At 46.5% G+C, this 22,695-nt stretch overlaps 1 protein-coding gene across 2 annotated transcripts in view; it reads left to right on the plus strand.

Moving 5' to 3' along the window:
• LOC135916711 (protein arginine N-methyltransferase 1-like) overlaps positions 1-22,695 on the plus strand; it is a 199,118-nt gene that overhangs the window by 52,730 nt on the left and 123,693 nt on the right. For both annotated transcript variants that reach the window (XM_065450152.2, XM_065450153.2), the window contains one exon: positions 11,281-11,358. In XM_065450152.2, the coding sequence (XP_065306224.1) occupies positions 11,281-11,358 (78 nt within the window). The remainder of the gene's footprint in view (positions 1-11,280; positions 11,359-22,695) is intronic.

The following is a 22,695-nucleotide window of genomic DNA, read 5'->3' on the forward strand; positions in this document are numbered from 1 at the left end:
CAGGAACATATTCAACCTTGTATTTGTGCGACCAGAAATGCCTCAGGATGGCCGTTTCCACTAGAAGGGCATTAAAATCTGGCAACCTTAAGGCTTTGAAAAGGTCGATGCCGGTGGTTAAACATCAATCATAAACCAATAATTTTCAGAATAGATCGAAGGATGGAGTTGACTCTATTTTTCCATCGAATCGCGCAGTGACCGTACACCGTAATCCCATAGCGAAGCATACCGTAACCCAAAGCTTGCAAAACCATTTTACTAACGGAGAGTGGCATGTAATATCTGATATGGTATAATGTACCTGAAACTGCACGTAATCTTGAGCATATATGGGCCAGATGCGTATTCCATGTGAAGTCACTGTCGAGAAAAACGCCGAGGTATTTCACTGTTGAAACATATGGAACGGGTGAGCAGGTGCAGGGGGAGCAAGATGAAGAGTGTGCCAGTAATGGAAGGTTTAAACTGACTTTCTTCAAAGGATTATGAAAACATATAAGCTGTGTTTTCGAGACGTTTACTTTAATGACATTGTTAATGAACCAGTTCATAACGCTGATCGTTGCATCTTTAAAAGGGAGATTGCATCTGAAAAACGGGGAGCTTGAGACAAGATAACTGTCATCTGCGTACTGAAATGTATAATAATAATAATAATAATATTTGGGGTTTTACGTGCCAAAACCACTCTCTGATTATGAGGCACGCCGTAGTGGAGGACTCCGGAAATTTTGACCACCTGGGGTTCTTTAACGTGCACCTAAATCTAAGCACACAGGTGTTTTCGCATTTCGCCCCCATCGAAATGCGGCCGCCGTGGCCGGGATTCGATCCCGCGACCTCGTGCTCAGCAGCCCAACACCATAGCCACTGAGCAACCACGGCGGGGTATACTGAAATGTAGAAATAGGGGTAGCAGCGGCGAGGTCATTCACATATAGGTTGAAAAGAAGTGGACTTAATATAGATCCCTGAGGTACTCCGGCTTTTATTGAAGTTGTATTACTCCGGTACTGACCAATGGAGACCAACTGCGTTCTATCCTCAAAAAAGTTAGAGAGTAGCTTTAGGAAAGGCCCACTAAATCCCATAAGCATAACGTAACGAATAGAAGTTTCTAACTGTGGGACCTCTTTCTGTATAACTTCTACTGCATGTACGTACCACTAATGAATGAATGAAGCAATCCATAACTTTCCAGAAACTTCGGATAAATGCAGGCGTGTCCCGCACTGTGCGATAACATTTGTTAGGTGGCGAAACGTGGTTGCCTGATAAAGATAAGTACACGTGTCGATATATTTACAGTATATATACAAGCAAAGTCAATGTGGTCAAGATGGCTGACCAGCAACAACACACAGCAGCCAGCGTCCCGCGATCTTCGTCTTCCTCTCTCTCTTCTGTCATCCTTCCATAATAGGACCCCCGGGTGGTGAAGCGCCGTCTCGGCGCGTGGTAGGTGAAGAACTGCGAGCGAAGTATGGCTTCAGCCGCAAAACGTGCGCGATGTCAAGAGATGGCGGCCTTGGGGTGGATGAAACTAACGGTGCGATCTTATAATTGACGTTAACTTGAGCCGTGAAACATGCACGACGTCAACAGGTGGCGGACTTGAGGATTGATGAAACCGTAACGGCACGATCTCATAATTGACGTCATTAACTTGACATAGGACTTCATAAGGCCCTGTGTAGCAAGAAAGGAGCTTCTGGGAGAGGCCAACCTGACGACATGGTGACCAAAGCAGCACCAGAGCACCTGGGGGGAACTGAACATTGTGATGGCACCGGTTGTAACGCTCTTTTTGCAGATTCTGCGAGGCTAATAAGCGAGATCGGGCAACTTGACGCGCCATGTGAGCGCGATCGATGGCTTCACGAGCGTACTCGGTGGCAATGCGGGGCACAGAAGGTAGGATGGTGTCAAAGGGCAAAGTGGGGTCGCGACCATACAAAAGGTGAAAGGGTGAATATCCTGCGGTGTCATTTCGGGACGAGTTATACGGGAATGTCACATAGGCCAGCATGGCGTCCCAGTTGCGATGATAGTTGGAAACGTACATCGACAGCATCTCTGTGAGTGTTCGGTTGAGACGTTCCGTAAGACCGTTCATTTGTGGGTGGTAGGCGGTGGACAGCTTGTGCTCAGTGGCACAAGAGCGGGGGAGGTCGTCGACAACTCAAGATAAGAATGAACGGCTGTGGTCTGTAACTGTCGAGGGGCACTGTGCTGGAGAATGATGTTGTGAAGGAGAAAATTGGCGACGTCAGTGCGCAGCTAGTCGGCAACGCTTTTGTTACGGCGCAACGGCGATCCACTTATTCCCTCTTGTCGTCGTCGAGAAAGGGCCAAGCAGGTCAAGGCCTAAGCTAAAGATTGGTTCAGAGGGAACTTCAATTGGATGGAGTTGTCCGATAGGTTCCAGGGTAGGTTTCTTCAGGTGCTGACACAATTAGAAAGTTGCGACATAGCGACGGTGTCCTGCCGTTGGTGCATCATGAAGTTGTTCGAGAGCGATGGATCGCAGATGACGAGGAAGGACAATATTGCGGTGGTATAGAATGCCGTCATGCTGCACGAACATGCGGCGCGGGCCGTTAGTGCTGCCAGATTGCACTCCGGCAATGATGGACTGTAAGGATGCGTCACATTGTTCAGCGTGCATGTCGGTCATGTCAGTCAAAGCCATCATGCAGGTCACCGGATCATGCGCAGCAGGATCGGGAGGATCCACGAGAGGCAGTCATCATCCTTCTGCAGGCGTCCAGACTTAGTTTACAACAAAGGAAAATTCCTGAAACCACAACGCCGAGCGGCCAAGCCGTCCTGTGGGGTCCCTGAGGGAAGACACCAGCAGAGGGCGTGGTGGTTTGTAACGACCAAAAACGTGCAGCCGTACAAATATGGCCGGAACTTGGCGACAGCCCAAACTAAAGCCAAGCACTCCCACTCGGTGGTGGAGTAATTTCTCTTAGCAGATGACAGCAGGCAGCTGGCGTAAGCTATCACACACTTGGTACCATTCTGCTGTTGGGCGAGAACAGCGCTGATGCCGTGGCCGCTCATGTCAGTGTGGACTTCGGTCGGTGCAGATGGATTGAAGTGGGCAAGTATGGGAGGGGTGGTCAGAAACCCGATGAGAGCGGTGAATGCGTGAGCTTGCTCAGGGCCCCATGAGAATGGCGCGTTCTTCTTTAGATTTGTCAAAGGCTGAGCAACGTTGGCGAAGTTTTCGACAAAACGGCGAAAGTAAGAACACAGGCCGACGAAGCAGTGCACGTCAGAACTTGGCGCAGGGAAAGTGCGTACGGCGTGAACTTCTGGATCCGGTTGGACACTGGATGCGTCAACGAGGTGTTCGAACACTGTTATCTGACGGTGCCCGAATTGACACTTCGTGGAGTTCAGTTGGAGGCTGGTTTTTTGGAAGACCGCAAGAATGGCAGCGAGTCGGGTAAAGCGGCTGCCGAACGTGAGAGAAAAAACAATAACGTCAAGGTAACAGAGACAGGTGGTCCATTTGTAGCCTCACAGAAGAGAGTCCATCATACGTTCAAATGTCGCAGGAGCATTGCATAGGCCAAAGGGCATGACTTTGAACTGATATAAGCCATCCGGCGTGATGAAGGCCGTCTTCTCGCAGTCAATTTCATCAACTGAAATCTGCCAGTAGTCGGATCGAAGATCGATGGATGAGAAATATTTAGCTCCGTGCAAGCAGTCCAAGGCGTCATCGATGCGTGGTAGTGGGTAGACGTCTTTTCGGGTGATCTTGTTTAACCCTTTCGCTGTCGGACCTTTCTGGCCGTGACGCCCCCCAGTGTCTGCTTGGTTTCAGGGAATGAGCATAACAGGGAATGAACATAGCAATTTATTTTTGATTATGATTGGCATACAAACAACATAGTCAGTGCAATATGCACATTTGAGTGTTTTGCAGCTGTTGTTAGTAAGCAACATCCTCATCATCATCAGCCTGGCCATAACATCCGTTCAGCATCCGAATCTGATGATGCGGAACTCGCGTCTTCCTCCCATGAGACTGTCCGAGTCTGAATCCGAGCTCGGCTCGTATTCTGAATCGGAATTGAGCCACCGCTCCGATGAGCAGACGAAGGTCCGCGCGCTCAGCCATACGAAAGTAACCGCGCGCAGGGAGGATGCGCTTTCACTTGCCCGCACAACGGAGAGAAATGGGACGTTGAGTGATCAAGAAGACAGAGGGAGGTGGAAAAAAGCTAAAACAAAGTTCGAAGGGCTTAAGTTTACAGCTGCAAGTCGGAAGCGAGGGTGCGGCGAAAGAGCGAAAGCAGCAATCGAGTCACTCTTTTCGGAGAGGCAACGGCGCGTGCCTCTGAGTGCCGTAGCAGACACACCAACAGAAGAAAAATAAAAACCTTCAAACCAGTGGAGATGGCAGAACCACCGTTTAGGCAGAACAACCCTTGAACCCATAACCACGCGCCCGCGATGCTTGCTACAGCGAACGCGAAGCCACCGCGCCACTCAGTAAAGAGAGAGGGGCGAGTGGCAGTCGCACCGTACTCTTCAATACATGTACTAACACAAGCCGAGGCGAAAATACGAACTTGTAGAAAGAGTCAACAGATGGCGTGGCCAGTCCAGGAGCGCCAGCTTTGCGCTCAGGCGCGAAATTTTGAACGCACGATAGAGAACGTAGGGGTACGTCAGTGACACTGTGGAGGGGAAGCGCAAAGACGTACTGGTACATTCGTGACAGCGAAAGGGTTAAATGGCGATTATCGACGCAAAAACGCCAGGTACTTTTTTTTTTCCTCACTAGAACGACAGGCGAGGCCCATGGACTGGCTGACGGTTCGACGACTCCTTTGCGGAGCATTTTGTCCACTTCTGATTGGATGACTTGATGTTCAGCATGCGATACATGATAGGGGCACCGACGAATTGGATTCATGTCTCCAGTGTTTATACGGTGGTGAACAACAGATGGTTGGCCTGAAGGCCTGTTGCTGAAATCAAAGATGTCACTGTACGATTCAAGCAGGAGTCAAATGTCCGTGGCCTGTGCAGAGGTGAGGTCAGGTGCAATCATCTTCGCTAAGTTATCTGTTGGGGAACCAGAGCTGTGAGCTGCAATTGGTGCTAAGAAACCGCTCTCAGCATTCAGACTTTCAATGTCGAATTCGGAAGAATTGGAAACGCTGGCCAAGAACATGCCGGCTGGAAGCACTTGAGGGCACAGGCTGAAATTCAGAAGCGGAACAGCGACATTGTTATTCCAAAAGGACTTCTTCTTGGGCAAGTTGGTGCTTAGATTTCCTAGGTATACTTTGTGGCGCAAAATACATTTCTTGAAAAGGGACAGAAGAAAGGAAGACAGTGAAGCACCGAACTACCAACTGTTTAATGACAGCCTGAACAAACGTATAGAAGAAAGGACAACTTCCGCTCATGTGCAGGGAGCCAAGGTGTGACAGAACAACACTGTCATGATAACATACCTTGGCTAAAGCACATTTCTGCGGAATATAATATGATAGATGTATCACTGACACAATCAGACCCTTTCCTTTTAATATAAAACACTTCCAACAACTCCCTTGCAGTTTGGTCCCTACTTTTGCCAAGAATCAATACTTGTTCAAAGCATGGCGTACAAGGACAGGCTTTACAGTATGCAGAAAGATGCGCCTTGCCACACTTACCGATACTATTAGCGTGCTCCCTCAGTCTGTCATTAATACAGCGTCCCGTTTGTCCGACGTATGACCTGCCGTAATCTAGGGGTATCTCGTAGAGCACTCCTTCAACACAGTCCCTGAATTGTCCCAACACAGTCCCTGGCGTGCTGCTTCTGGCAGCCCCGCGGCCCCTCTCGTGTGATCCGGAGGCACAATTGTGCCAACTTGTTGGGAGCCGAAAATACAACCGGAATGCCATATCTGGTAGCTCGGCTCCTTGTACATTTATAATTGTCTTATACTAACAAAATGTGGCATACATACTCATGAAGATATGTACAGTGCTGATACCTACTTGAAGTTGCATCTCCAAGCAGTAGTTGCAAACGTACAAGGTTGTATTTCAGGGAATCCAGAAAGAAATTTAGTTGGAATGCTCTAATCTTTTTACATAATTTCAGTAATCATACGTGCGATTTGGCTAAATATTGGCACTTTGTGATCTACAATGACCTAAACAAGCTACAGCATGATGCTTTTTGTGAAAATTTAGTACATAAGAAAGTTCCCACAAGGATGACTATATTTTGCCAATGGGCATCACATAACTCAATAAGTAAAACAGCTACGCAAAAAGTAATGACATATTCGAAATCTGCATAAAAGACTATAATTGGCTGGATTTGGAAACCTCTAGTACAAGTAATAAAGAAAGTTGTATCGAGGAGCGTCTTCCCTTAACGTGGGTTCCAAAACCAATTTCGTTAATTTGTGTTAATTGAATGATATTTAACAGTGTTGTTCAGTTTCTTCTGCTGGTTGCATAAATCCGATTTGTTTGTATGTCTGCATTACCCCAAATGGTACCAAGTTCTTAATACCAAAATTCATCCAATTTCTTACGGGACTTTTCAAAAACTTCACTTTGTCAAAAGTAAAAACAAAGTACAATAAAACCTCTTTAAAGCATAGCCGTTTAAACAGTAGTTTCATTTAAAATGTAGTAAAATTTGTTCTCTGGCTCAGCGGCCATTGAACATAATGCGTTTTGTATCTGCATTAACCGTACTAGCTTATTGCATACGTATCGGTTAACACGTAGTGTTTCCACTTTTCGTTGCGAAATCAGGCAGTACATTGGCCCGGCAAAACGAGTCTAGGAGATATAAATGGCCTCCAAGCACAAGTGCAGCATCATTCCATCAACATCAGCATAATTTCAGCACTGTGCCAGATTCGGAGCATTGTGGCCCGTGTTGTGGTGTCGTGCAAGCTAGGACAAAAACTAGTTGCTCAGCATAGAAGAAAAATCGGGACATTATTCGTGCTGTCTAGAATGGCACGAAGAAGTCGGTGAACAACAACAAGTCGGTACTGGCATGCGAGAGGGATCTACCAATGACTACAGTGGGTGGCATTTGGAATGCAAAGAAGTTGGTTGACAATGCTGCTGTGACTGTGAAAATAGGTCGGCTATGAGGTTTGGCTTTTCGAGGTTCATCTTTTTGCCATTGTTGCCCTTCTTATTGCCGAAGTGTCACCTAATGACAGTGATGAGGACGACATGGAAAGCGACAGCATGGGCAGTGCAGGCCCGACAGTGGCAGATGCTGCGCATTACGTCAGCCTCGTGTGGGTGTTTGCCGAGAAGAGGGGGTTGGCGGAAAAGCTGGCTCATAGCTTGAATGACTTTGATGCCGCAGCGGGCTAGCCGCGACGACGGCCTCAAACAAAAATAACATACGTGATTATATTGCGCTTAGTGTTACACTGACAAACGTAAAGGACAGGAAGCGGACGTACGTAGCATATTGCGCTACGTACGTCCGCGTCCTGTCCTTTACGTTCGTCAGTGTAACACCAAGTGCAATATAATCGTGAACGTCCACCAACTAGCCGTCCCATTCATTGCTTTACTAAAAATAACATAGTTTTTTTTTTGCGAAGTGAATAAATACTGCATGTTTTCTGCCCTTTCATCGCACTCTCTCTAGTTCCGATTTTGACAGGTAAGTGGGTGATCTCACGCTGTTTCGGTTAAGGTGTACTACTGTTTAGTACATACTCTTTCTGAGCTCTGGCCAACTACGGTTTAACGAGGTTTCGCTGTATATGGCAAGAATGCCAGAGGGTAGCTCTAGTCGGTGATGCTAATTTTATTGTTCTCTGTGCACATATAACATGAAAAAATGTGCAAACTTGATTGCAGTTTTCATTTATATTTAGTGGCAATTAAAATTTAGCACATAATTTTAGAAATAAATAAATAGCATAACTGGCTAGATCCATTCAGTAAAAATATATTGATACCAAACATTGTGCTTGTACTTAGAAAAAAAAAAATTCAAAGTAAGGCAGTGTGCGATGATGAAAAGAAAACAGAAAAACAAATAAAACAATAAAGCACACATAGACCTATAGTAGTCCAGGACTGTAGGCAGAGTCTTGCTGGCTTGTGCTTTTTTGCAAGCTTGCGCGTCACAGCATTTCTGTTTGTGTGATCCTTACTAGACATGTATAACCTTCGATGATACTTTCTAAAGCTTCGGCGCATCATTTGCACATGCCACAGGTGGCGCACTCCAGCACAAGCTTCACTGATTTTCCTGGGGGAGCTGTAGGGGCCTTAGTATAGACCAGGGCTGCTCTCATGGAGCAGTAGCTTCGCTTGTGCCAGGCTTCGCTCGTGCCATACCAGTAACTGGCAACTCCGAGAGTATGACAGGCCTAGCCGCCTTCCGTCGCACATTCCATCGCCGCTTTCACGAACGCTTGACGTGTAGTAGCCTTGAGACGACGATCTCCTTAAGCCATTCAGGCAGCGAAAATGACACCTTATCAAACGTCTTGAAGCAAGTGGCTGAACAAATGTACACAGCGGTGTGATGAAACCACAGAGATAGAGAAACAAACGTAGCAAAACGCGACAGTGGTCAAGTGTGCGCCAAACAGCGCCAGACGAATAAGAGTGAGGCGCGCGGTGGGTGTGTGCGCCTTTCCTGGCCAATCAGGGACATGGATGCATCCCTCAGAAATGACACGATAGTGTCGGTTTTCCTTCACTAATGCCAAACTTCCAAACAAGCCGAAGATGGCGGCCGCTAGCCTCCGCATTTGGAAATGGCGACGGTGTGACGCTCAATCATTTTTGGACAATTTTTGCTAATTTCGCGTCCACCCTAGGCCGCATGAGCTCGATTTTTTATATTTCGATTAAGTTTACCTTCTAGATTTCACAGAGGGATTCTTGAATGTACAAATGTAAAGAAAATGCACTTTTCCAAAAATTGATTTTTTTGTGATTTTTTTATCATTTCAAAACTCGCGCCTCCCTTTGATAGCCTGGGAACAACATTGACCAGAGATTTTATTAGCAAATCAGTTCCTGGCGGAATCCTGCAAGCTGGAAGAAGGTTCTCGGCAGGGGTAATTGTCATCCACCTGAATGTAACACAACTAAAAAGGAAACCCATATTGGTTTCTCTGAAATCAAGTTTCGCAGTTAAGGATAAGTTTGTCCTGGTGCGGGATTTGAACCCAGGACCAATGCATTGCTGGACTGTTCGCTGTACCATCTGAGCTAATCAGGAGGATCACAGCGTGGGGCGAATTAATCGACAGCTCGAAGCACTGGGGCACTGAATATTTCTGAGACCATTTCTGCAGAATACTGCCAGATAGAGGAATGTTTATGAAGGGAAAAATTGTCATCCACTTGAATGTAGCACGAAACTAGAAAAGAGACCCATATGGGTTTCTCTGAAAGAAAACGGTGCAGTCGAGGAAAAAATTCACGCTAGTTTGGGATTCAGGGCAAACAGCATTCGCAAGCCTAATCTGGGCTTAACTGAGGCCCGGGTCTGACCCAAGCTTGAAGCTCCTATGCCCGAACCCAGCCTGGGCTCCAGTAGACAACTACTTACCCGGTCCGCCGTGCTTTCAGGCCAGCCCAGTTCATTGCAGTACTCTGCTCTGTGGTGCTTGCAATATATGGCACTGTGTGGGTCTCAATATCGAATATATTTGAAAAATCTAATATTAGGTATTCAATTCGTGAATCATATTATTCGAATGTTCAATATTCGATTCAATTTGGTGATATCCGAGTATTCGCACGCCCTTAAACTATATGGCATTTTCGAGCCTGTTTATTTATTTATTTTATTCAGGTACCTACAGCGCCCGTTTAGGGCATTTTTGTAGGGGGGATACAGTTGCAAAACATACATCGTCATGCAGATGACACTGTGTAAATAACAACAAACAATAAAAATACAACACATTCCAATACTGAGCAAACTGATAACAAAAGAACCTTGAAAGCAAAAAACACGTAAATATTGCCATATGAACAAGCGTATACAAAAAATTAGAAAACTCACAGGAACACAGCACACACACGTACACACACACGTACACAAACACACTCATAAAAATTCAACAAAAGGCGTGACAGAGCATATTCAAAAGAAGATTGCGAGGCGAAGACAACTTCTACTGGCAATTTATTCCAGTCATGCACTTTCTTGGGAAAAAATGAGTTTTTAAAGACATTTATACAGCACTGGTATTCTTGAACCTTTAAAGAATTATCTAAACGGGAGGATATATAGCTGGGAGCTTTCATGTATGAATCTTTAGACAAACCTGTTGCGCCTATAAAACTGTTGTGAAATAGCTTAAGTCTAAGGTATTTGCGTCTGTCTTGCAATAGAGGCCAGCCCAAATTTTTACACATCTTAGAGGAACTTTTGGTGAAATCATAGTTTGTATACACAAACCTTGCTGCTCGTTTTTGAATTCGTTCAAGTTCGCTGATAAGTGTTTTTGTTTCAGAGTCCCAAGTCGCACAACCATATTCTAAGATGGGACGCTCAAGTAGCGTGTCTCCTTCAAATCAGCAGGTGCCTGCTTGAAATTGCGTTTTAAAAAGTTTAACACACGGCTAGCTTTGGCAGCAGTATGGGTTACGTAGTTGTTCCAAGAAAGGTTGTTTGCGAAGATAACACCGAAGTACTTGTAATTCCTAACAGGTAAGTTTCTGTTGCCTAAAGAGTACTGGGTAGGTAAGGGATGCTTTTAATTTGTAAATTGCAGAACTTCACATTTTGAAAAATTTAATGTCATGTTCATGTTTTGCACCATGCCAAGACAGAGTCGAGGTCACTTTGCAATTCATAGGAGTCGCTTACACATGTGACATCACGGTAAATGCACCAATCTGACGCATACAATCTGACCCGACTGGAAACCTGGTCAACTATATCATTGATTAATATTAAAAGGGAAAGGGCCCAAAACTGATCCCTGGGAAACACCCAATAAGACTGAAATATCAGATGAACTTGCACCTTCAAGAATAACACGTTACTTTCTACTTACAGAGCCATATCAGCAGGGTGGGTGGAACTTGAGGGTAGATAGTTTCAGTAATAATAAATTATGTGCGACAGAATCAAAAGTTTAGGGTAGCAACTTTTGGGAGTAGTCGGACTCGCGTGTTTTCTTCAGCAGCTTCTTTTTGTTGAGAAAGCACAGAAACCCAACAAACTAGCACATGCAACAGCAGCAGGGTGACCGACTGTATGTGGATTCTTGTACCTCTTCACAGGTGGTGCTGGACGTGGGCTGTGGCACCGGCATCCTGAGCATGTTTGCAGCCAAGGCAGGTGCGGCCAAGGTCATTGGGGTGAGTCACACCTGCAACAAAGTTGAAGAAAGCAATAAATAAAGGAAAGTGAATTCTAAAAGAAAAAAATAAATACTTGGAAGGTAGTGTTCCTTGGATACTGAATTAAAGACCAACTGCAACGAAATTTCACTTCGTATAAATTGGCTATAACTGCATAGCATATACTGTCGCTGTAATCTTAGGAAAGCCACAGGGCTGGTGCTGCATTTACTTGAATCTAGGCCAGCCTCGATTCTAAGTCGTTTCCCAAAAGTTCGAAGCCAGAAAAAAAAAAAAGATTTACCTGGACTGTATGCCAAACAAAAAGCGAGGACAGCATTCACAAAATGAAAACAGCATGCATTGAATAATGAACATGCCGAGCTCATTCTATGTCACCATCACTGCTAGCCTTTTGCTGTATTTCTTATCACTGTCTTCAAACAGCACATTACAATTAAGGGGGGATACGGGTCTTAAAAGGCCAAAAATTGCGAAAAAATCGACTTTTTGAAGCTGACATTCTCGGAATCTAGAACTATTCTTGCACTAATTTGCGAAGTTTCTAGCTTCATTTAGCATTATTTTTGCCACAAATTCAATTCGTAACACGCCACTTATCACCACATCACATCAAATGATAAAGTGAGGGGAATCTGAGTGAAAATTTAAGCAAAAATGGGACTTTTTCCGCGTCAGATTGGTGGCCGTCGCATACAGGTTATCATGGCCGTCTTGGTCTTGTTTGAAAGAGCCGCCCTTCACCTTCAGTTTCTCGCCGTCCCTGGCTGTCCTTGCTCATTGGCTTTCTAGAAAAAAAAACGCCTCATCGAGATGTACCAATGCTCGATTGTATTGGCTGCTCGGCGCACGTGACAGTCTGGGCACCCGATTGGCCTAGCGGCTGGCCTTCCCGTCGTCTGCTTGGTGTTGACTGACTGCAGCTATGGTTCGGCCAATCAAGAAGTTCAGCACCAAGAACAAATTTGGGAAGCGAGTGAGGCGATCGCTACCGGAGAACTTCAAGAAGCGTTTCACGACGACTTGGGACGAGGATGACGACTTCGCTATGATCGGCAGTGCAGACGCCGAAGCGGTCGCTGATGCCGCCACGGTAGGCCGAACAGACGCTAGATCTACGGGCTCGTCAATGTCATCCATCGCGGTGACAGAGCAGAAGCGAAATCTTATCGCTAAATGCGCTGACGCCATGGTTCCCTCCTTCCTGACGCAACGGCCTTCACCATCGTGCACTTGGAAGCGGTGAACGCAAAGGGCAGTGGTGGCCACTTATCACCGCATCACATCAAATGATAAAGTGGCCAACCACACCTTTTGCCCAATGGGGTCTGACTCGTGTCTGCAGAATGCTGCAAATGCTAAGGGCGAGCCTGCACCAAAGCATTCCTGCAGCTTGCCTCCTCATGTCTGCGAGGCCTTATTGCCTATCTATCAGAGGCTTTCTGATAAGAGGCTACTGCTGCGATGCCAATAGGACAAGACCCAGAATAATGAGTGCTTGCACTCAATGATATGGGCACTTGCACCAAAGGAGCGGCATGCCTCATTGTTCGCTATTGAAGCAGCTGTAGCCGAAGCGGTCCTGAGATTCAACGCAGCAAATGCAAGAAGCTCTACAGGCACACTAAAGGAGCTTGGCCTCAATCCTGGCATTCACAACTCCAAGCCCATGGCTGAAAAAGATCAGCATCGTTCTGTGGCTTCAGCATGCCAGTGCTCATCTGCCGACAACCTACAGCGCACCTTGAAGAAAAGGCGCATGGGTGCAAACGGTCAATCTGACTACATGCCTGGTGCATATTAGCCCATTAGGAGTGTACATACCATGATATTTTAACTGTAAAGAGCTAAATAAAGTATCAACCATTTTTTCTCGTTTTCTCAGAACACAGATTTTGGCCACTTCCTTTGTTTGCTGCTTCGATATCTTTGGACCTAAGACATCATCATCATCAACCTGGTTACACTCACTGCAGGGCATAGGCCTCTCCCATACTTCTCCAACTACCCCGGTCATGTACTAATTGTTGCCATGCCATTCCTTAAAACTTCTTAATCTCATCCGCCCACCTTACTTTCTGCCGCCCCCTTCTCCGCTTCCCTTCCCTTGGAATCCAGTCCGTAACCCTTAATGACCATCGCTTATCTTCCCTCCTTAATACATGTCCTGCCCATGCCCATTTCTTTTTCTTGATTTCAACTAAGATGTCATTAACTCGCCTTTATTCCCTCACCCAATCTGCTCTTTTCTTATCCCTTAACGTTACACCCATCATTCTTCTTTACATAGCTCGTTGCGTCGTCCTCAATTTAAGGGGGGATGAGGGTCTTGAAAACTTTTTTTTTATTTCTTAACGTATCTTCCTGAAAATTCGCATGCAGATATATCTTTGAATGCTGATTCCAAATATATATTCAGATTTGATATATCTCATTTAGAAATGAAGATATCGCAAAATAACTTATCCCACATAGGTCTTTTGTTACGGGCCATTATGGTAATTTCTTAATTAAAAAAACTAGTTTTAAAGAATAGCTGTCATTTCCAAGGACCCACTGCACATCCTAAAGCTAAAGAAATTTTTTAAAAGTCATCATATAGGTCATGAATGAATAACAAAGTAGGAAGAAAAAAACAATGCAGGAGTAATTAGCTTACACCTGACCTAATTGCTAGTCTATTGGGTTTAATGAAAAATGGAAAGCTTTAGGATGTAGCTGAGGTTTCACTGAAAAAAATGATACCTAATTCAATAAAATCAGTTGATGCAAACATTATGAAAAGTTTCGTAAGGCAAAGGCATTTGATCGAAAAAGCAAAGCTGAGAAAATTGCATTCAAAGTTTTGCTTACTCTGCCACTTTTGTTTACCTATCACATGGAAAAATTTAATGCTTTAGCATGCAGCCCAGTCATTACTGAACACAATAACACCAAACTCACAGAAATCTGTTCATGTAAAGATTGTGAAAACTTCTGTATTGCGTTGGCACTTGACAAAAAAAAAGCTCAAAAAGTCACCTGCTATTTTCTATGAATCTGCCACACATTCACAAAAGTCCTGGGCAGTAGTCCTGGGTTCTGTCAGGCTTGTGTTTCTTGGCCATCCTCTTCTTCACCTTTTCAGCATTGGTGTGACTTTTATCAGACCTGCACAGCCTCTGTTTATCTTTCTCAAGGCTCCTACGAATGAGGCAGCTCCCAGGACTGTAACCAAGCTGTGCTGCAACAGCTCTGCTGGTTGCTGCCATTCCTTGGTTGAAGCGAGAAACTGCTTCTGCAACAGCTCTTTCTACAGCCAGCAAAGAGTCATGCGTGTTCTTGGAGCTTTGGCTCCAAATGACAGAGTGTAGGCACTCGATGGCGTTCTGTGTCATGCCATCTTTGCAGCGCTCCAAGAGGGCCTCGTCGCCCAGCCTTGCAAAGATTGGCTCAAGAGCAGTGCGAACGTGGCCTGGCAGAGGGTTTTTGTGTGGTGGCGGCTCCACTTGGTTCGCCAAAGCACGATTGAAGGCACACCACGAATCAACCCCTTGAGGACAGCAACTGTGGTCTGGGGCTTCATCTGTCGAGGTCATGTGCAACAGCGTGGCATGCACTGCCTTTTTCATGCCTGTAACGTCGTGGCTGTGGCTCCGCAAGGCATACCCATAGTAGTTTGTAATTTTCTTTATCTTATCTTGGGTGAGATTGCCCTTTCCGCCAAGAGATTCTCCTTGTGCCTTCTTCTTCTCAACCAAGTTGCGAAGAGCCGTCCCCATCCGCTTGTGGACATGGTTCAAGCAGTCTTTCTTTTCAATGGATATATATCCATACACTTCTCCTGAGGTCAATGCATGAAAGGTGCGGCTGGACAGTGCGTATTCTCTCTCGTCAGAAAGTATAGTTGTGTACCGCAACCCATTTTTTTCCAGAGACCTGTTGAACAAAATGATAGCTGCTTCAGTCTCCATCCGGCCGGCATTGCAGTCGATGTTTTTCATGCACTTGTGGTTCACAGCCCAGTCACCGTATCCATCATCACTGGGATCAGGTGCCCCTTGGCACCCACGACAGTACCCCGAGAGCACAACATGGTCCAGTACTAGGCCAGTGTATAGCTCTATGATGCAGCCAACTGCAATATTTGAATTGTGACCACGTGTTTTCCGTGTGCCATCAAATATTACATCTTCATTTCCTGGTGGATTCAGGAAGTTCTTGTACGTGTCCTTCACCACTTTGACGCTTGCTGCTTCTGTAGCAGTAGCTACTGCCTGGCAAGCTTTCACCATGGTGTCCATATGCCCCCTGAAAGTCTTGTGGTGAAGTCCTCGGTGAGAGAGGTTCATGGTGGCACAAAAATCTGCTAGGGCAGTCGCTCCCTTGCCTATACTTTGAATTCCCTTCATTGCCCGCAAATTGACTTCAAAGGGCGTGATGTTGGATTTCCCGGGCACTCGTGGCGACGAGAAATGCCGCTCGGCGAAATCGCAATTTGAGCATGTGAGCTCCAACTTCACTGCTAGGCCGTATTCTCTCTCACTGCACTTTGCGAGATGGAGAGTGGTCATCCCACACTTGCTGCAGCTTGCGGACACAAACATCTTCTTTAGCACTGAGAGATCAACGATGATGTACTGTGCCGCGATCGTCATCTTCACTTGCTGTGCCGACGTTCATTAGCTCGAACTTGCGGGAAGTCGCGGACTTCGCCAATGAAGTTTTAATGTCTGCGTATTTTTCGCGCCCCGCGCACTCCGCCTCCGTGAAAAACACCGTGTCGAAGCGTTGAGCACGCGAGCTCGGTTCAGCCGCGTCCGTCGGCACCGAAGCGGCGTGCGGGAACGCCGAAGTCGACGTTAGGCTTAGGTCAGCCGGCTCGGCCGCTTCCGACGAGACGGAATCCGAAGCGACTTGCAGCGTCTCAAAAGTTGGCATTTTCGACGGGCTTAGTCCAGGCGCATCCACCGGCACTGCACAGACTTGCGGTAACGAAGTTGACACTGATCGGCACTGTCCAGCCGCGTCCACAGGCGAAGCTAGCGTCGACGGGGTTTGTTCAGCCGCGTCCACCGGCGAATCTGTTGTTGGCGAGCTCAGTCCTGCCGCATCCACCAAGGGCACAGCAGCTTGCGGCATCAGCGAAGCTGTAGTTCTCGACGATGTAGCGCTCTTCTTATTCCATGCGCGTCTCTTTTTGCTGACTACTTTTCGCGTGCTTGCTTTCAAGCGCGCGTCTCGCGCCATCGTGACACGCGGAACAAAGCCACCAGGCACGCAAAAGCAAGAAATTCGTGGTTAAAAGAAGCGACCCAATAGCCAAAATATCTAGAAGAACGATAAAGAAAAAGGCAGAACGAAAAATACTAGGAAACAAAGAGGAGCGCGAAAAATGACGTGTGTGCAGGCGAAAGCAGACCACGTGAAGGAGTCGAACAACGCGGCCGCGGAAGGCGAAGCATACGTCACGGCCAATCAGAGGGCTGTGCCTCGAGGAGGCGCCCGGTTCACCCAATCAGCGGCTGTCTCGCGACGATTTCCCGCTTGAGAACGGGTGCCAATCCCTCCGCTGCACGAGGGTCTACAGCGTGCCGAGGGGCGCCAGAATGGAGAGCGGGAAACCAGCTTTCAAACGAGACCAAGATGGCGCCGATCGGTTGGCGTCGCGCGGAGCTACGGCACCTTGAAAATGAGGCAAATCTTCGCGCTTGGCGTTCAATTTCGGCTCACCGACGTTTATAAATTACCGTTTATTTTATACTTCGAGTAGGAATTGAGCCATAATATTTTGTAGAGGCATAGTTGGGACATTAAAGACTTCAAAAACGCAATTTTTGAAAATTGCCATTTTTGACCATTTTTCGCGATTTCAAGACCCGCGTCCCCTCTTAAGGGGGGATGAGGGTCTTGAAAACTTTTTTTTTATTTCTTAACGTATCTTCCTGAAAATTCGCATGCAGATATATCTTTCAATGCTGATTCCAAATATATATTCAGATTTGATATATCTCATTTAGAAATGAAGATATCGCAAAATAACTTATCCCACATAGGTCTTTTGTTACGGGCCATTATGGTAATTTCTTAATTAAAAAAACTAGTTTTAAAGAATAGCTGTCATTTCCAAGGACCTACTGCACATCCTAAAGCTAAAGAAATTTTTTAAAAGTCATCATATAGGTCATGAATGAATATCAAAGTAGGAAGAAAAAAACAATGCAGGAGTAATTAGCTTACACCTGACCTAATTGCTAGTCTATTTGGTTTAATGAAAAATGGAAAGCTTTAGGATGCAGCTGAGGTTTCACTGAAAAAAATGATACCTAATTCAATAAAATCAGTTGATGCAAACATTATGAAAAGTTTCGTAAGGCAAAGGCATTTGATCGAAAAAGCAAAGCTGAGTAAATTGCATTCAAAGTTTTGCTTACTCTGCCACTTTTGTTTACCTATCACATGGAAAAATTTAATGCTTTAGCATGCAGCCCAGTCATTACTGAACACAATAACACCAAACTCACAGAAATCTGTTCATGTAAAGATTGTGAAAACTTCTGTATTGCGTTGGCCTTTGACAAAAAAAAAGCTCAAAAAGTCACCTGCTATTTTCTATGAATCTGCCACACATTCACAAAAGTCCTGGGCAGTAGTCCTGGGTTCTGTCAGGCTTGTGTTTCTTGGCCATCCTCTTCTTCACCTTTTCAGCGTTGGTGTGACTTTTATCAGACCTGCACAGCCTCTGCTTATCTTTCTCAAGGCTCCTACGAATGAGGCAGCTCCCAGGACTGTAACCAAGCTGTGCTGCAACAGCTCTGCTGGTTGCTGCCATTCCTTGGTTGAAGCGAGAAACTGCTTCTGCAACAGCTCTTTCAACAGCCAGCAAAGAGTCATGCGTGTTCTTGGAGCTTTGGCTCCAAATGACAGAGTGTAGGCACTCAATGGCGTTCTGTGTCATGCCATCTTTGCAGCGCTCCAAGAGGGCCTCGTCGCCCAGCCTTGCAAAGATTGGCTCAAGAGCAGTGCGAACGTGGCCTGGCAGAGGGTTTTTGTGTGGTGACGGCTCCACTTGGTTCGCCAAAGCACGATTGAAGGCACACCACGAATCAACCCCTTGAGGACAGCAACTGTGGTCTGGGGCTTCATCTGTCGAGGTCATGTGCAACAGCGTGGCATGCACTGCCTTTTTCATGCCTGCAACGTCGTGGCTGTGGCTCCGCAAGGCATACCCATAGTAGTTTGTAATTTTCTTTATCTTATCTTGGGTGAGGTTGCCCTTTCCACCAAGAGATTCTCCTTGTGCCTTCTTCTTCTCCACCAAGTTGCGAAGAGCCGTCCCCATCCGCTTGTGGACATGGTTCAAGCAGTCTTTCTTTTCAATGGATATATATCCATACACTTCTCCTGAGGTCAATGCATGAAAGGTGCGGCTATCACCATCAGAAAGTATAGTTGTGTACCGCAACCCATTTTTTTCCAGAGACCTGTTGAACAAAATGATAGCTGCTTCAGTCTCCATCCGGCCGGCATTGCAGTCGATGTTTTTCATGCACTTGTGGTTCATAGCCCAGTCACCGTACCCATCATCACTGGGATCAGGTGCCCCTTGGCACCCACGACAGTACCTCGAGAGCACAACATGGTCCAGTACTAGGCCAGTGTATAGCTCTATGATGCAGCCTACTGCAATATTTGAATTGTGACCACGTGTTTTCCATGTGCCATCAAATATGACATCTACATTTCCTGGTGGATTCAGGAAGTTCTTGTACATGTCCTTCACCACTTTGACGCTTGCTGCTTCTGTAGCAGTAGCTACTGCCTGGCAAGCTTTCACCATGGTGTCCATATGCCCCCTGAAAGTCTTGTGGTGAAGTCCTCGGTGAGAGAGGTTCATGGTGGCACAAAAATCTGCTAGGGCAGTCGCTCCCTTGCCTATACTTTGAATTCCCTTCATTGCCCGCAAATTGACTTCAAAGGGCGTGATGTTGGATTTCCCGGGCACTCGTGGCGACGAGAAGTGCCGCTCGGCGAAATCGCAATTTGAGCATGTGAGCTCCAACTTCACTGCTAGGCCGTATTCTCTCTCACTGCACTTTGCGAGATGGAGAGTGGTCATCCCACACTTGCTGCAGCTTGCGGACACAAACATCTTCTTTAGCACTGAGAGATCAACGATGATGTACTGTGCCGCGATCGTCATCTTCACTTGCTGTGCCGACGTTCATTAGCTCGAACTTGCGGGAAGTCGCGGACTTCGCCAATGAAGTTTTAATGTCTGCGTATTTTTCGCGCCCCGCGCACTCCGCCTCCGTGAAAAACACCGTGTCGAAGCGTTGAGCACGCGAGCTCGGTTCAGCCGCGTCCGTCGGCACCGAAGCGGCGTGCGGAAACGCCGAAGTCAACGTTAGGCTTAGGTCAGCCGGCTCGGCCGCTTCCGACGACACGGAATCCGAAGCGACTTGCAGCGTCTCAAAAGTTGGCATTTTCGACGGGCTTAGTCCAGGCGCATCCACCGGCACTGCACAGACTTGCGGTAACGAAGTTGACACTGATCGGCACTGTCCAGCCGCGTCCACAGGCGAAGCTAGCGTCGACGGGGTTTGTTCAGCCGCGTCCACCGGCGAAGCTGTTGTTGGCGAGCTCAGTCCTGCCGCATCCACCAAGGGCACAGCAGCTTGCGGCATCACCGAAGCTGTAGTTCTCGACGATGTAGCGCTGTTCTTATTCCATGCGCATCTCTTTTTGCCGACTGCTTTTCGCGTGCTTGCTTTCAAGCGCGCGTCTCGCGCCATCGTGACACGCGGAACAAAGCCACCAGGCACGCAAAAGCAAGAAATTCGTGGTTAAAAGAAGCGACCCAATAGCCAAAATATCTAGAAGAACGATAAAGAAAAAGGCAGAACGAAAAATACTAGGAAACAAAGAGGAGCTCGAAAAATGACGTGCGTCCAGGCGAAAGCAGACGACGTGAAGGAGTCGGACAACGCGGCCGCGGAAGGCGAAGCATACGTCACGGCCAATCAGAGGGCTGCGCCTCGAGGAGGCGCCCGGTTCACCCAATCAGCGGCTGTCTCGCGACGATTTCCCGCTTGAGAACGGGTGCCAATCCCTCCGCTGCACGAGGGTCTACAGCGTGCCGAGGGGCGCCAGAATGGAGAGCGGGAAACCAGCTTTCAAACGAGACCAAGATGGCGCCGATCGGTACGCGTCGCGCGGAGCTACGGCAGCTTGAAAATGAGGCAAATCTTCGCGCTTGGCGTTCAATTTCGGCTCACCGACGTTTATAAATTACCGTTTATTTTATACTTCGAGTAGGAATTGCGCCATAATATTTTGTAGAGGCATAGTTGGGACATTAAGGACTTCAAAAACGCAATTTTTGAAAATTGCCATTTTTGACCATTTTTCGCGATTTCAAGACCCGCGTCCCCCCTTAAGTAGAACTCTTCTCGTAAGCCTCCAGGTTTCTGCCCCATAGGTGAGTACTGGTAAGACACAGCTATTATACACTTTTCTCTTGAGGGATAATGGCAACCTGCTGTTCATGATCTGGGAATGCCTGCCAAACGCACCCCCGCCCATTCTTATTCTTTTGATTATTTCAATCTCATGATCCGGATCCGCGGTCACTACCTGCCCTAATTAGATGTATTCCCTTAATACTTCCAGTGCCTCGCTACCTATTGTAAACTGCTGTTCTCTTCCGAGACTGTTAAACATTACTTTAGTTTTCTGCAGATTAATTTTTAGACCAACCCATCTGCTTTCCCTCTCCAGATCAGTGAACATGCATTGCAATTGGTCCCCTGAGTTACTAAGCAAGGCAATATCATTAGCGAATCGCAAGTTACTAGGGTATTCTCCATTAACTCTTATCCCCAATTCTTCCCTATCTAGGCCTCTGAATACCTCCTGTAAACACGCTGTGAATAGCATTGGAAAGATCGTATCTCCCTGCCTGACATATTTCTTTATTGGGATTTTGTTGCTTTCTTTATGAAGGACTACGGTGGCTGTGGAGCCGCTGTAGATATTTTTCAGTATTTTTACATACGGCTTGTCTACACCCTGATTCCGTAATGCCTCCATGACTGCTGAGGTTTCAACAGAATCAAACGCTTTCTCATAATCAATGAAAGCTATATATAAGGGTTGGTTATATTCCGCACATTTCTCTATCACCTGATTGATAGTGTGAATATGGTCTGTTGTTGAATAGCCTTTACGGAATCCTGCCTGGTCCTTTGTTTGACAGAAGTCTAAGGTGTTCCTGATTCTATTTGCGATTACCTTAGTAAATAGTTTGTAGGCAACTGACAGTAAGCTGATCGGTCTATAATTTTTCAAGTCTTTGGCGTCCCCTTTCTTATGGATTAGGATTATGTTAGTGTTCTTCCAAGATTCCGGTATGCTCGAGGTCATGAGGCATTGCGTATACAGGGTGGCCAGTTTCTCTAGAACAATCTGCCCACCATCCTTCAACAAATCTGCTGTTACCTCATCCTCCCCAGCTGCCTTTACCCTTTGCATAGCTCCCAAGGCTTTCTTTACTTCTTCTATCATTACCTGTGGGATTTTGAATTCCCCTAGACTATTCTCTCTTCCATTATCGTCGTGGGTGCCACTGGTACTGTATAAATCTCCATAGAACTCCTCAGCCACTTGAACTATCTCATCCGTATTAGTAATGATATTGCGGGCTTGTGTCTCTTTAACGCATACATCTGATTCTTGCCAATTCCTAGTTTCTTCTTCACTGCTTTTAGGCTTCCTCCGTTCCTGAGAACATGTTCGATTCTAACCGTATTATACTTCCTGATGTCAGCTGTCTTACGCTTGTTGATTAACTTCGAAAGTTCTGCCAGTTCTATTCTAGCTGTAGGGTTAGAGGCTTTCATACATTGGCGTTTCTTGATCAGATCTTTCGTCTCCTGCGATAGCTTACTGGTATCCTGTCTAACGGAGTTACCACCGACTTCTATTGCACACCCCTTAATGATGCCCATAAGATTGTCGTTCATTGCTTCAACACTAAGGTCCTCTTCCTGAGTCAAAGCCGAATACCTGTTCTGTAGCTTGATCCGGAATTTCTCTATTTTTCCTCTTATCGCTAACTCATTGATCGGCTTCTTATGTACCAGTTTCATCCGTTCCCTCCTCATGTCTAGGCTAATTCGAGTTCTTACCATCCTATGGTCACTGCAGCGCACCTTGCCGAGCACGTCCACATCTTGTATGATGCCAGGATTAGCGCAGAGTATGAGGTCTATTTCATTTCAAGTCTCGCCGTTCGGGCTCCTCCACGTCCACTTTCGGCTATGCCGCTTGCAGAAGAAGGTATTCATTATCTGC

Source organism: Dermacentor albipictus, chromosome 3, assembly GCF_038994185.2.
Source record: "Dermacentor albipictus isolate Rhodes 1998 colony chromosome 3, USDA_Dalb.pri_finalv2, whole genome shotgun sequence".
Lineage (NCBI taxonomy): Eukaryota > Metazoa > Arthropoda > Arachnida > Ixodida > Ixodidae > Dermacentor > Dermacentor albipictus.